Genomic DNA, 15,500 nt, shown 5'->3' on the forward strand with positions numbered 1-15,500 from the left:
TCATATATATACATTCTGTCTTTTTTTAATATATTCATTACATGAATTAATTTTAGAAGTTGTATTTTATAAAGCATACTTACTAGGTCATAGTTATAGAGAGGCTGACATACTTTTTCCAGCGTGTATAAATATCTGACATTGTCTTTTGATTCGTTTGCCGTATCAGTGATTCTTGCATCCAATTCACGCCAATTCTAAGAAACAGTATACAAGAATGCTATCAAGCCTTCAAGTATGTCAATGTGTTAAAGTATATTTGAGAAGCGCAAACTATCTTCACCCATATCTCTAGGCTGGAACTGGGCCTGCTTCTACCTTAAGTAACGTCTCCAAATTCACTATTTACTCTATTATTTTACTCTGGGCCCTTAAGAGTTAAAAGTTATTAAAACAGAATGCTGTTCCCAGAAGACATTTTTATTACTAAAGCAGACTCATTCTGAAATCAACACTTTTCCTGGCCATGGGTCACCCAATAGTTCATGCTCAGAAAATGCTAGTTTTGAACGCTCTCCCTCTTTCTGTGAAGAAGTCAGTCTCCTCGCAACTGCTGTTCATCTGGTCTGCTTGTACCTGGCAGAACCTCTTGAGGACACACAGTAGTCCTTCAAATCCTGGAGGACATCCACCATTAGGTCTTCCCTTTAAAGGTAAACATTCCTTGTGCGTTCAACCAGTGGTGGTCTTGATTCCTTCAACATCTTGGCTGCTACATTTTGGATATCCACTTGTCTATATTAGCATCACTCTTAATAGGCATGCCTCAAAAATGAAAACAACGCTTTGGGTGTGATACAACTACGCTGAGACAAAATTCATTTCCTGGAAACTGTATTTCTCTTGCACATGGGGTTGCCCTTAATGGGAATCAACTCGATACCCACTGGGACTAATATACGTCTCATAACTGGCTTTTCACAGTTCATTTAGATTCATTTAAGGAAAACTGCTGTGTCTTTTTCCTGCTTTCTTTGGTCAGTGTATTTCTTGGTAGCAAGATTTGTATTTATTCTTAAGAAATGGTGCCTTCCTATACACCGACCACTCTTCCATTGGAGGGATGTAAAATCCAGGATTTGTCTGATCTTGGTCGGACATGAGTACAAGTGACATGGTGGCGGTCCAGTGAGTGCTGAAAGGGGAGTTTTCCGGCTATCTATACTGTTTTATTTCAGTGAGTCTGACATGTTTATAATTTCGAAAACAATCTTAAAATGAAGGGCAATCACTCTTCTGGTAACCACTCCCACAGTATTCCCTGCCAACGAGTCTATTCTGACTCATAGCAATCCTACAGGACCGAGTTGCTACGGGTTTCTAAGACTGTCGATCTCTGCAGGAGTACAGAGCCTCGTCTTTCTCCCTTGGAGTGGCTAGTGGTTTCAAAGTGCTGACCTTGTGGTTCGCAGCTTAGTGCCTGACCCACTGTGTCACCAGGGCTCTCCACCCCCATCCTTGTAGTGTGTAGTTGAAATTGGTGTGTGGATTAGAACTCTACAGGATGACTCATATTTGTTTTTTGTTTTTTCCCTGCTGCTGTTGTGGCAAGTGTCTACTTAGAACCCCTGGAGAGATCCCCCCCAAGAGAGATTCCCCCCCTGGAGAGATCCACCCCTCCTGCAGGGATAATTAGCATCACAAGGTGCCACTGAAATTCATGGGGCTCACTGCAGTGGCAGCAGGAGGAAAGAGTCTGCCTATAGGTGTCCCTGCGCAGTACAAGCCCATGCTGTTCAAGAGTTGATTGCTGACTTGGAAGGCCAATGCACTCAGAAACAATTCCATCACGTCTTAATATTTTTCCTTTATAAAGGCTGAAATGTTGAGAAATAGAATTTCCTATCTCCACTTCCTTTTCCCCTTTGGAAAATGGCTGGGGCGGAACGCCTCTGGTCACGTGACTGTGGCGTGCTGGCCTCGGAAGCCCCGCCTGCAGAAGGCAGTGCAGATTGTGTCCTGGCTGCTCCTAAGTATACCAAAGATGCAGACAAAAGGCCTTTTACCTTTAACAACTTGGAGTGTGCGACATTTAGCACATTAATGACAGCTTTACAACTTGGTCCCTTAATCTGCTCGATGATGTAATTGAATTTGGCCGACATGCGTTTCCAGTGCTCCAGTTCCGTGAGCGGGCCTGAGTCATCAGCTTCTTTCCTCATCTGCTCACTCTCAATAAGAACCTGCAATTAAAAATATTTATAGACTGTAGAAATACCACATTCCTCTTTGTGGAAGATAATACCTTTTTTTTTTTTTTGCTAGCTCTCTCTCAAAAAAAAAAAAAATTCAAGTACACCCTGATGGAGTCAATTCCAACTCACAGCAACCCTGTAAGAAGAGTAGAACTGTCCCTGAAGGCTTCCAACACTGTAAAACGTTATAGAAGTTGACGGCCTCATCTTACTCCCATGGAGAAACTGGTGGGATTGAACTGCTGGCCTTGTGGTTGGTAGCTCAATGCGTAACCTACAATGCCACCAGCATAAAGTGTTACCCTTTTGGAAACCCACTGGGGCAGTTCTGCCCTGGCCGTAGGGTTACTATGGGTTGAAATTGACTTGATGGCAGTGAGTTTTGGTTTTGAGAAGAATCTCTAAAGACAAACTTACAATTAAGTAAACAAATTTGGTAAGTTTGCTGTCGCTATGCACACACATGAGGAGGATTTCTTGAGAAGTCATGTAATAATTTGAAAAGGTAACTTCTAAAAAGGTACTATTTGCAATAGCAAGTAATAATAAACCAAACAACTCAAACTCACTGCCATAGAGTTGATCCCTGCTCAAAAGGACCCTACAGGACAGAAGGGAACCGCCCTAGCGGGTTTTCACAATGATGTATCTTTACAGGAGCAGAAAGTCTCACCTTTCTCCTGAGGAGCGGGTGGGTCTGCACTGCTAACCCTACTGTGAGCAGCCAAACATGTAGCCCATTACTCCACCAGGGCTCTTTCAACAATAATAAGGTACCAGATTGCTACACGAAACCAAAAGAGACCTACACGCCTGGAAGACTATTACATGTCTATAGAGAGGAAGGCTTAATCGTATGGAAATGTCAGTACTGCCCAGAGCAACGTACAAGTAAAGTGCAACTCAGATCCTAATCCCAACTAGTCTTTATAGACACGGGAAAGGCTCATCACTAACCTGATCTGGAGAGGGAAGAGACCCGGGATAAACAAAGAACTCCTTAACAAGAACAAACCTGGAAGCCTCAAAACCTATTACACTGGTCCAGTCGTTTAAAAAGTCAGAGATACATAGACCAATGGAACAGAATCGAAAATCCAGAAATCATCCCATCGACCCGCATACAATTTATCTCCAACGAACGGCCAGAAAACCGTAAATTCAAAAGAAAGAGTCTCTTCAACAAATAGTGCAGGTCCAATTGGATCTCCCTCTGCAGAAGAATGATACAAGACCCATCCCACATCCACACCCCAGGGACAAAAAAAGAACTCAAGATGGAACAAAGACCTAAATGTAAATCCAAGAGCTATAAAGACCATCGATGAGAAATAGAGACAATGTTGAGTGCCCTACTGCAGGACATAGCCAAAATATCGAATATAACAAAGGAAACACACAGTAGAAAACAAAATAGACTAGTGGTACTGTACCTACTGAAATGAGATTCTTCTGTGCATTAAAAGACTTCATCAAAAAGGAACTCAAGGAGTGGGGAAAATTTTGGAAATGGCAAAATGGACAAGTGGCTGATCTCTGAAATCTACAGAGAATTGCAACACCTCGATAAGAAAACGATGAATAAGCCAATTTTTAAGAAGTGAGCAAAAGTTCTGAACAAACAGTTCACCGAAGATGACATCCAAATAGCCCATAAGCATACGAAGAAATGCTCACAGTTGCTAACCACCTGAGAGATGCACATCAAAGCAACAATAAAATGTCACCTTGCACAAACAATGACAGCCAAATTAAAAAAAAAACAGAAAATAACGAATGCTGGCGAGGATGCAGAAAGATTGAAATTCTTGTACATTGCCTGTGAGACTGTGAGTGGATACAATCATGGAGAAAGTGATATGGTGGTCTCAGAAAATCGAGCCTAGAAACTCCAAAGCAATCCCTGCGCTCTATCCAGACTCTAAAGAAGTACAAGTCATAACATAAACAGACATGCCTACCCATGTCCTGCACAGCTCTGTTGACAATAGCAAGAAGATGGAAACAAGCCCATCAGTAGAAGCAAAGGTAAAGAAGCTTTGGTCCATGTACACAACGGAATACTGTACATCACTGAAAAACCGAGGAGGACACCAGGAAACACCTCATGGCAAGGATGCATCTGGGGAGAGTATGCTGAGTGCAATTAGTCGATCCAAAAAGCACAAATATGGTATGAGCCACCACTAGAATAAAGAAAGAAAGAGAGAGAGTGAGAGAATGACAAAGAGGTTCCTACCAAAGGGAACAGACTTCGGAGGTCACTGGTAGGAACCGCAATAAAGTTATGATGAAACAACAGACTAGAGCAGGACTGACAAACTTTTGAGATGGAGGAGCCAAGCTTGTCCCTCGCAACAATTAACACAATATATTCGAGAGTCATAAATAAATGTTTACAAACAAATGAAATCACCACTATTGCCATTTTACTTCACAGCCACAGGTACCGAAAAGAGCTGCACATGGTTCATAGGCTGAAGGTTGTTGACCGCTGGGCTAGAGGATTGACATGTATTCACTTGGGTGTAGAGTATGAAACACTCTATAAGAGAGAAAGGAGAAATCAAAGGAGGTGGGGGAGGGGAAGATACTGGAGGGTTTGATAAGTATTTTGAATTGTTGAATACAAAATTGATCGTCTGAAATGTAAACCCCAACTGAATTCACAATTCAAATGTTTCTTCAAATACTTCTATTGAGGGCTCTTACAATTCTTATACCATCCCACACATTGATTGTATCAAGCCTATTTGTACATATGTTGCCATCATCATTTTCTAAACATTTACTTCTTTATTTGAGCCCGTTGTATCAGCTCCTCTTTTTATCCTCCTTCTCCCCACCCACCGCCCTCGAAAACATTTTAATCATGTAAAAAAAGATCTAAATAAATGACCTCTGTAATAATCATGGGTGGAAAAAAATCCAATTATATCAAGTTGACAATTTCCACTAGATTAATTTCTATATTCAATAAAATCTCAATAGGAGTTTTCATGGTTTTGATAAGCTGAACTTAAAATTACTTTGGAGATACAGTGAACAAAAAGTTTGATACAATTTTGAAGAAAAATACAGAGAAGAGACTTGCCATACCAGATAATGAGCTAATAAAAGGTTATCGAAATGTAAACAGGGCCGTATGAGCACAAACACTAGACCAATGGAACTGGCAAAGAGGTGTAGAAATGTGGTGTATGACCAAGGTGACATGACAAATTAGGAAAACCTCTGGGGGGAAAATGATAGCTATAAAGTAGAAATTAGATTCCCAAATCACACCACATATAAAAATAAAAATTAAAAGTGGATGAACAACCTAAATGACAAAAGTCTTTTAAGGAAATATAGGAGGTCTACAGGGCCAGCCCAATCAGAACCAAACTCACACACATACACACCGTAGAAGTATTTGCTACAGAGGATAACACAGGGAGAGGGGCCGGCCTGCCACACCCATACAGAAGAGCAAACCAAGAAGGAGAGAGAGGGAGGGACTAGACCCCCCACTGGCACACCAAGCCCTGAGGATGACGTCCCTGCATGGAGCTGGAGCAGGTAAGGCACAGAGGATACTGTAGGGCTGACAACAGCTCACGACATGATGTCCCCTTACTGGAGCACACCATGACAGAGGACAATACTGAGGACACACGGCAGGGAGTGAGTCTGGTCTGACCACCCCAACAATGGGGCAAACCAAGAAGGGAACATAACAGATCAGCAATGGGTCCACAGCAAAGCCACAAAACCCCTGAGGAGCCCCCAAAATAGACATCAGGCTAGAAGGGGCAGTTCCCAGAACCACCCCAGGACCGGTGGAGAGACTTTGAATTATGTAAGCTTTCTCGATTTGGGGTGTTTTTTTTTCTTTTCTTTTTTTCTCTTTTTATTCAATCTTTTGTTTTCTTTTTGCGTTGTCTCTGTTGTTGTTGTTTTGCCTACCAATATAAGATAGGCATGGGATGCAAGCCCGAGGAAAAAGCAATGGGGCCCACGGTTCCTAAGGGACTTGGTTCCTAAGGGAGGAGGAGGCAGGGGAAGGAGCAGTGAGCAAACAACACCATAGACAGGAGAACAACTAGGGAATTAAAAGCAACAATGAGGAGGACATAGAGATCCTGGGGGTGTTGGAGCAACAGCAATCTGGCTGAGAGGCATTACTAAGAGGTAGAAGAAGGGGGAGCATGATGGTGGGGCAGGAAGAAGGTAAAAGCAAACAGAAAAATCTAGGAAGCAAAGCTATGGATAGAGGTATAAACATAGGTGTGCACTTATGTAAATATATTAATTCATTAAAATATAGGTATTGGCCTGTGTACATTCATTTATATGGCAATACATTGAGGTAGTGGATGGACTTCAGACCTCCGCTTAAGCCCTGCCTCAAAGCAAGAACACTTTGTTCTAACAACCTGGCATTCTGTGATTCTCACCCTCCTGACCAATCACTGAAGACAAAATGGGTACATAATGGGTGCAAATGGGTGCAAATGTGGTGAAGAAAGCTGACGGTGCCCAGCTTATCAAAAGATATAGCGTCTAGGATCTTAAAGACTTGAAGTTAAATAAGAGGCCATCTACCAAAGAAGGAACAAACCCACATGGAAAAAGCACACCAGCCTGTGGGATCATGAAGTGTCAATGGAATCAAGTAACCGGCACCAGAAGACCCAAAAAATAAAAACATATTGTTGAGAATGAGAAGGATCAGAGTAGAGATCAAAAACCCATCTGTAGACCATAAGACATCCCCTCACAGAAGGGTCATGAGGAAGGGAGGAGTCAAGTAGGGCGCAGCATACCACCGATGAAACACACAATATTCCTCTGGTTCCTTGAGGCTTCCTCACCCCCCTCCACCATGCTCGCTCCCAAGTCCTGCCTTTCAGTTCTGGCTAGACCAGAGTATATATTTTATATATATATCAGAGCTTGTAACACACAGAATCCAGGTCAGACAAACCCCTCAGGAACAGACACAGGAGTAGCGATTCCAGGAGAGTAGGGGGAAGATGGGGACAGAAGGGGAGGAACCAATCGAAATGACAGATGCATCGTTCCCTCTCCCCAGGGGAATGAACAACAGAAACAGCGTCAAGGGAAACAGCAGTTGGTGTAAGATATGAAAACAAAAATAATTTATAATTTATCAAGGGGTCACAAAGGTGGGAGGGGAAAAAGGGGAGCTGACACCAAGGGCTCAAATAGAAAGTAAACGTTTAGATAATGATCATGGTACCATAGGTACACATATGCTTGAAGCAATTGATGTACGGAATGTTATACAAGCTGTAAGAGCCCCCAACAAAATGATTTTTTTTAAAGATGAGGTAAAACTGTCAAAAGCTGAGTATCTTAATTGTCGAGATAATGGTTACCACTCAGATTTTTTTAAAATTCATTGTCATTGAGTCAATGCTGACTCATAGTGACGCCCCCCCACCCCTGTGGATCTGTTTGATCTCTTTTCCGTTTCCAGTGTTTGACAAAAACCCTCAGCAAAGAGAGGGTAGAGATAGGCTTTCCTTTATAGAAGTTTTTCTGCTGTCATTCTCATACCTATGCTTATCCCTCTCAAGCTGGTTTTGTGCATGACAAGAGGTCAAGGTCAAGTTTTCTTGGATACATAATATTCTCAAGGGTCTCTCCCATTGCCAGCAGGGATTCTGCTTAACTGAAGGTTCTTTGTAACAATTGCTGGACTTGGCTTCCTTGTTTCATGTTGCTCCAGTTCGTGTCTCCTTATTTTCTTTTGCTTGCTCATTTCTGTAAAAGGAGGGCTGGATTGATGGCGCCTAATAACTGGAGTGGGTGTCCTCGGCCCTGGGGTGGGATAGAGCTGGACTTTCACGATGGCTACAATACCCCTTCATCCAGCAGCATACCAGGTGGCTGCAGTTATTCTTTGGTGGGCAATTACCTACTTTAGTTACCTAGTGACACCTAGAGGCCAGTGCTTGCCCTCCCGTTTTTTAACTATTCCAAATGCTCATCATCCGCTAAGGCAATCGGAATAGGAACGCCTTTAGCTACCTCCTGCTGGCTCAAGATTTTTCTCCCCTTTCACTTGCACTCACTGTCAGCTAGTGACTAGATTCTAGTCCATGCTGACTCACAGCCGTCCTGTAGGACAGAGAAGAACTAACTCCCCCATGTGGGCTTCTGAGCCAGCAACTTGAAAGGACTAGAAACCTCTCTCTTTGTCCCAAGGAGCAGCTGGTGGTTTCAAACTGCTGGCTTTGCAGTCACAGCCCAGTGTGTAAGTGCTACACCACGGGAGCCCCTTTTATTTCTTCCTTAAGTAGAGTTTTATTGGTGGGGGTCCTTTTCTCCCCAAGTGTTCTCTTCAGGGGGTCCCGGAGGTGCCGGTGGTTATCACTCTAGGCTTTAACCAGAAGACTTGAAGCTGCCGCTGGGGAGGAAGACATGGCAGCCAGCTTCCATAAAGACAGTTCTACTCTATCCTGACAGCATCACTTTGGTGGGAATCGACTCTTCAGTCATGGCAGCTTATCCAATAAGCAAGCTAAGCCTGGGCTTACTTGTGCTTACTTACTATTGTGAACAATTCCACATAGGTTTCACCTGGTCACTACAGATTAGTAAACTTGCTTGTGCATACCTTGCTTAGTAGGTACTCTGTCCCTGCCCAAAAAGAAAAAATACTGCCATCAAGTTGATTCCGACTCATAGACACCCTAAAAGGACAAGGTAGAACCGCCTCAGGGGTTTCCAAGACCATAACTCTTTACAGGAGTAGAAAGCCTCCTTTTCCTCCCCTGGACTCCCTGCTGGTTTCAAACCGCTGACCCCACAGTTAGCAGGCCCATGTGTAACCCACTATACCACCAGAGCTCCATCTGTCCCTGTCAATACATTTGAGCAAAGGCTTTGATTTGAGCAAAGGGGCCCTGGAGCAGGGAAAGAGTCAGATGCCAGTCATACTAAGAAGCAGAATCTTTGATGTAGTGAAAAAAATATTGAATTGTATTAATAAGTAAGCACATGTAAGCAGTACATCAGCAAGTTAGCACAATTAGGTCTTTTGCTTATCTGCAAATCCCACACTGAGATTTGGTTTGGTTTAGTTCTCACTAAGCTGAAAATTCGGACAAAGATGGGGCTTTCTACTCCTGTAAAGATTTACAGTCTCTGAGAGCCACTGGGACAATTCAGTGCTGCCCCATCCGAGTGGGTGCGCCAGGAGTCAGAATGAACTTGACGGCAGTCACAGTTCAACAGAAGTTTCTCTGTTTTCAGTGTCCTGTGCTCTGGGGACTAGAGTTCTGCCAATTGGCAAGTAGAGTCCTCCTTCAGCGTGGATCAGTCACAAAGTACTGCTATAAATCGTAGAAGCCTTTATTACACAAATATCGCAAAGTGGGAAGCTTCTCAACCTATCGTCCCCCTAGGTTCTCAACCTTCCTCATGCCATGACCCTTTCATACAGTTCCTCATGTGGTGGTGACCCCTCAACCATAACATTATCTTCGTTGCTACTTCATCACTGTCACTTTGCTACTGTGATGAACTGGGTGATCCCTGTGAAAGGGTCGTTCCACCCCCAAATTGGTTGCCACCCATAAGTTGAGAAGCACCTGGGTCTATAATGCTTCAGAAGGTATTATTTCTGACCCTCAAACACATCCCCCTAAAGAATTCTACACTCTTCCATTTTGTTGAAATGGCCGTTGGGATCCTCAAGGGACTCAAAGTGTGTTCCTTTTAGACATTCTTGGAGTTTGGGGGCGAGATAGAGAAGTCTGAGGAGGCAAGATGAAGTCTGTAGGGTGGATGTGGGAAGGTTTCCCAACGCAATTCTCATAGGCCAGCTCCTGCTGCCCTCAAAGAATGAGCAGGTGAATTGTGGCATGGGGAAAAATGCTCTCAGTTCAACTTTCGTGGACTTATCTGCACCCAGGCAGTTTTCAATGTCCATAAGATGCCTTCCTAATAAGCCCCTGCGATTGCTCTGTGTCCTTCAGCAAAAATCTATCAAGATGGCGCCTTTGTGATCCCAAAAAGCAGTTGCCCAAACCTTCTGAACTGAACTCTCTGCCTTGACTTTAACTGGCCCAGCAGACCCCCTCAGCAGCCACAGTTTAAACTGGACTCTTTTTGTTTCTATAAAATCATTTTATTGGGGGATCATACAATGCTTATCATAATCCATCCATCCACTGTGCCAAGCACATTTGTACATTTGTTGCCATCATCCTTCTCAAAACATTTGCTTTCTACTTGAGCCCTTGGTATCAGCTCCTCATTTTCCCCCTCCCTCCCCAGTTCCTCCCTCCCTCATGAACCCTTGATAATTTAGAAATTATTATTTTGTCATATCTTACGCTGTAACTGGATGGTTTTTTAACAAGGTAAGCGTGCTACTGAGAGAACTTGTCTGCTGCTGTTCCCGGAGCACATTTCATTTGGAATAAACCTGTACACATATAAACTGGAGCCCGAAAAGCAATAACGCATAGTACCTGGTAGGGTTTGGGGTTTTTTTCCCCCCTATATTTGTAATCTAAGTTTGAGCCTTTCATGATTTTGACATATAACCCACTCCTATCGCTGATTTTCTTATGCTAGAGAAGATGTATTGGGCTATAAAGCTACAGACTTGCTCCTATAGAACTGATATGAATGAGCCTAGTCTAAACCTCTTGGACAACACAAGCCATTGATCAACCAAAACTATTTACATAGTGCCTAGCACTGTAGATTCCTTCTCTTAATTCAGTCCTGTTGCTCTCTTTTATGGGAAGGAAACACAATACATAAACTATTAGGGATAAATACTTTATGATTCCTGATTCTTCAGTGCTCCCTTCTCAGCCCATATTATTATAGGTTCCTTCTTAAAATGAGGAATTATCTTAAAGCTAATTTTTAAATGGTCCATAAAAAACAATGATTTAGCACTAGAGTCAGGGAAAGACTACATTTCATAACGGAATCTGGAAGAAAGAGGAGACTCTTACTTTCAGGATGGAATTCAATGACTAGGACACCGATGAGAACTACAATTCATATCCAGCGCAATTATCTGGCTCTGCTCACCTGTTCAATCTGTTTGTACCATGTCATCAGCACGTCCTCTAGCTGATGAACAGTCTCGGAATTGCCAGCTGCAGCTGTCACTTCTTCAAAAGTCTGCAACTTGTTAAAATCCACATGGCTTATGGTCTTCAATTTAACTGTTCCCTCAATGCTTACTCTAGCACCTAAAATGGTAAAAAAAAAAAAAAAAAAAAAAAAAAGATTATTTGGTTAAAGAGATATTTATTTACCATCAATGTGCTAAACATCAATGTGGGTTTTCAAGCTGCAGTTACTGACATTTTTAAGATCTAGTGCTTTATAGAAGTATAATACAACTCACTGACTCACTCACTCACTCTCACTCTCACTCTCTTACTCACTGACTCACTCACTCACACTCATTCACTCTCACTCTCACTCTCACTCACTGACTCACTCACTCTCACTCTCTCACTCACTCTCACTCTCTCACTCACTCTCACTCTCACTCACTCACTCTCACTCTCTCACTCAAAAAAAAGAAGTATAATACAATTCTGGATCATTTATTAATAAAATTATAATTTATTATATTTTCTATATATACCGTTGGATTTATATAATTATATGACTACGATGATATTTTGACCATATAAGAAAACAAAAGTGAATGTCTTTAGAATAAGTAATAGTAAAGTATATATTTTAAGCTGTGGTGATATTGCTCATTACTAATATAGGAGGAGAATCCTCCTGCTATACTAAAGCATGAAGCAAACTTTATTTCTGCAAAACTTTCTGGGGATGAAAGATTCTTTGGTCGGGGGAGGGGATGAAAGATTCTAATGATTTAATAACTTACCTCTAGGTCCCATACATCCATTGATTAGCATCTTCTTGTAAGATGATTGTTTTTCTCTAATGCTTACTTTTCATAACATATCTTCTAGTTCGTTTGTGACTTCTAGTTTGTTCTAGTCATCTGCCCAACATTACATTTTACACGTACCTTCTAGAAAGGAAAGGTATCTGCTGATGGTTTCCATGAAAATGTGCTTGTCGGATTCTCCTTGTTTGGATTGATTTAGAGCACCCCAATTGCTCGTGGCAAGAATAGCGGGGAGAAGGATGTTGGCCAGCATACTTCTAATCCCATTCAGGAGTCCTTTCCTTGCATCCAAAACAGTAAAGAGCACGTCCTGAAAGAGGCCCATCACAATGTTATTTATCTGCCCGTCCTGTGAAAAAAACTGAAAATCCTAAGTTCTCTTGTACGACCACAGTGTAGATAACGAATGCATTTCAGCGACTATCGGGGAAACTTAAGCAGTTGGGCAAATTACAGTTCTAACATCACCAAACATTTTAACCATTCACATGCCTGCTCACCCAGGAGGCATTCTCCTCCATGTTTTCAGTGGGCTAGGGAAGGAAATGTGACCTGGAGCCTGGGCAAAAGTCCCCAGTCCCTGGTGAAAGTTGTCCTGCCTGTGGAAAGGAGACCAGGAAAAAACCAATCAAGCCAGGGAATTAGAAATGAAACTAGCCTTCTGTTTACCAATTTTGGATGAGAAAAATAGTATCGACCACAAAAAAATAAACATGAGCCATACATTAAAAGGTCACCCTCCAGTGGTGGGATTCAAATAATTTAACAACTATTTGCTGCCCTAATGATTGTTTTCCGTTAAAAACAACGGTATACCAAAAAGTAGTTTGATTACTTCATATAGTTAATACTTAAATAAGAACAATAGCAAGGTACACCAAACTGAATTATGTTAAGAAAGAGTCTTAAATGAAAAATGTTAAATAATATCTGACCAAAAAAACTCAATAAAACTCTGGTTTAAGATTTTTTCCATATGGCGTCTTGAGCGGCGTCCTCACTTGCAATATTTCGCTTTTACGCAAGCATCATGAGCCATGTGATTTATCCTTAACTATTTTTCACTGTAGGGAGAGGACGCCTTCCTTTAGAGCAGGGCTGTCAGACTGGCGGCCACGGGTCGCATGCGGCCCCAAAAGTAATTTTATGTGGCCCACGCTGCTCTGAAATAAAATATAACCAGGGAATTGTGTGTGCGGTATTGCCTCGATCTCTCCTAAGCACTATTTTCTTTTTTTTTTTAAACATTTTATTAGGGGCTCATACAACTCTTATCACAATCCATACATATACATACATCAACTGTATAAAGCACATCCGTACATTCTTTGCCCTAATCATTTTCTAAGCGCTATATTCTTTATAACATTTTTTTCTATTTCCATTTTATTTCAGAGCTTCATGGGCCGCAAAAATTTACCTCAGCCCATGGGCCACCAGTTTAACATCCCTCTTTAGAGGTAGGCCAATTAGACAATAGATACTGTGTTTGATATATTAGGAGCAGTTAGGCAACTTCTCGTCTCTGAACACATTGTGTTCATCTTTGAAAAACCCTTTTCCACCTCTGCTGAACGTACAGCTATTGCTCTGACAATGTTTAGCTCTTTGGGCATTTTCCGGAATGGTGTAATTCACTCATCGTGTCTTGTGGGAATTTGAGGCGTAACCTAAAGCTGAAACGAATGACAGCCTGTCACCTTCTGGTTGTTGGCACTCTTTCGCTTTATGTTAATGTTTGTTTACTGAATTAGCAAACACAGGGAATAAAAATGCAACATTTCATCAGAAGTACAGCTCGTTTCGTGAAATGCATAAATGTTACAAGCACAGGCCCATCTAATTTTTCATACCGATGGATGGAATGAACATTACTACTGGTGCTTAGAATATGCTGTTGCACAGATGAATGTTTAAAAAAAAAAAAAAAGAGTAAAGAATGTGATTTGCGATTTCCACCTTGAGCACCGCCCAGCCACCCACTTAAAGAGAACCTGATTACAAATACCATCTTCATCACCAGTTCACCAAAATCAACAAAAATTTGGTATGAGTTCTACCAATCCAGTGCATCCTGATTGAATCCCACCACTTCGACCCTCCATGGGTATAAATTCCCATTGTTGTCGTTGTCAGGAGCCGCTGAGTCTTCCACTCAACCAGCTGTGACCCGTCCTCACAAGCATGGCCATGTTTGAGTTCCTTGTGTGGATCCATCTCCCAGGGAGTCTTCTTCTTTTTGCCCGCCCCCTACTTCCTTATGAACAGCGTTCTTCTCCAGGAGCTGCTCCCCGCTAATCAACTGTCCAAATTCAAAGAGGCAAAATTTCACCATCTTCACTTCCAAGGCTCAATCCAGGTAAAATCCAACTCTCCACTTCCAAGGCTCTTCACTTCCAAGGCTCAATCCAGGTAAAATCCAACTCTCCACTTCCAAGGCTCTTCACTTCCAAGGCTCAATCCAGGTAAAATCCAACTCTCCACTTCCAAGGCTCTTCACTTCCAAGGCTCAATCCAGGTAAAATCCAGCTCTCCTTCCTCTAAGACAGATTTGTTGGTTCTTCCAGCAGTCCCAGGGGTTCAACATTCTTCTCTGACGCCGTCATTCAGCTGCATTCATTCATGAATATGGCTGAAACCCAACAGAAAAAACAGACTTCCACTGAGTCCATTCCACCTCACAGGGTCTCCGAGAGTGTGAATGTTTACAGAAGCAGATGGCCACCTCGTCCTTCTCTCTCGGAGTAGCTAAGGAGTTCGAATCCCTGATCTTTCGGTGAGCAGTCCAATGCTTAACCTCCAGAGCTCCTTTGATTCTACCGAAGTGATATGGAAATCCCAAGCCAAAAACAGTAAGATGAAAAATATATTCCGCACTAAGAGAAACCGTTGTGTATTTTGTAGCTGCAAGTGTGTGACAGTAAAGAAGGCGATGACTACGGGGACAGAGTAGTGCCATTGCCTCCGCTGGGCCTTAAGGAGTCTGCTTCTGCACCAGCAGTCAAAGGTCCATCCAGTGAGAACACTTACATAACCTCTACTTTCTGTAACTACCACCCTGCTGTCGGTATGTCTGTCTGTGATGGCTTGCATGCTGTTATGATGCTGACATTACACTACTAGTATTTCAAACACCAGCAAGGCCATCCACGATGATGGCAGGGTTCACTAGTTTCCAGACTAAGACAGACAGGACGGCAGAGAAGGGGGGGAAGGGAGATTCTGGATAGGGCAAGATATGCCAAAATAACAATGTATAAATTACCAAGGGCACATGAGGGAGGGGGGAGCGGGGAGGGAGGGGAAAAAAAGAGGACCTGATGCAAAGGGCTTAAGTGGAGAGCAAATGCTTTGAGAATGATTGGGGCAGGGAATGTGTGGATGTGCTT

At 42.5% G+C, this 15,500-nt stretch overlaps 1 protein-coding gene across 1 annotated transcript in view; it reads right to left on the reverse strand.

The window, feature by feature from the left end:
* DNAH8 (dynein axonemal heavy chain 8) overlaps nt 1-15,500 on the reverse strand; it is a 358,510-nt gene that overhangs the window by 324,416 nt on the left and 18,594 nt on the right. The window contains exons 5-8 of the mRNA XM_075554113.1: nt 12,232-12,421; nt 11,262-11,425; nt 2,007-2,183; nt 84-197 (exon numbers count right to left, since the gene is read on the reverse strand). Of these exons, the coding sequence (XP_075410228.1) occupies nt 84-197; nt 2,007-2,183; nt 11,262-11,425; nt 12,232-12,421 (645 nt within the window). The remainder of the gene's footprint in view (nt 1-83; nt 198-2,006; nt 2,184-11,261; nt 11,426-12,231; nt 12,422-15,500) is intronic.

The sequence above is a fragment of the Tenrec ecaudatus genome, chromosome 7, assembly GCF_050624435.1.
Source record: "Tenrec ecaudatus isolate mTenEca1 chromosome 7, mTenEca1.hap1, whole genome shotgun sequence".
Lineage (NCBI taxonomy): Eukaryota > Metazoa > Chordata > Mammalia > Afrosoricida > Tenrecidae > Tenrec > Tenrec ecaudatus.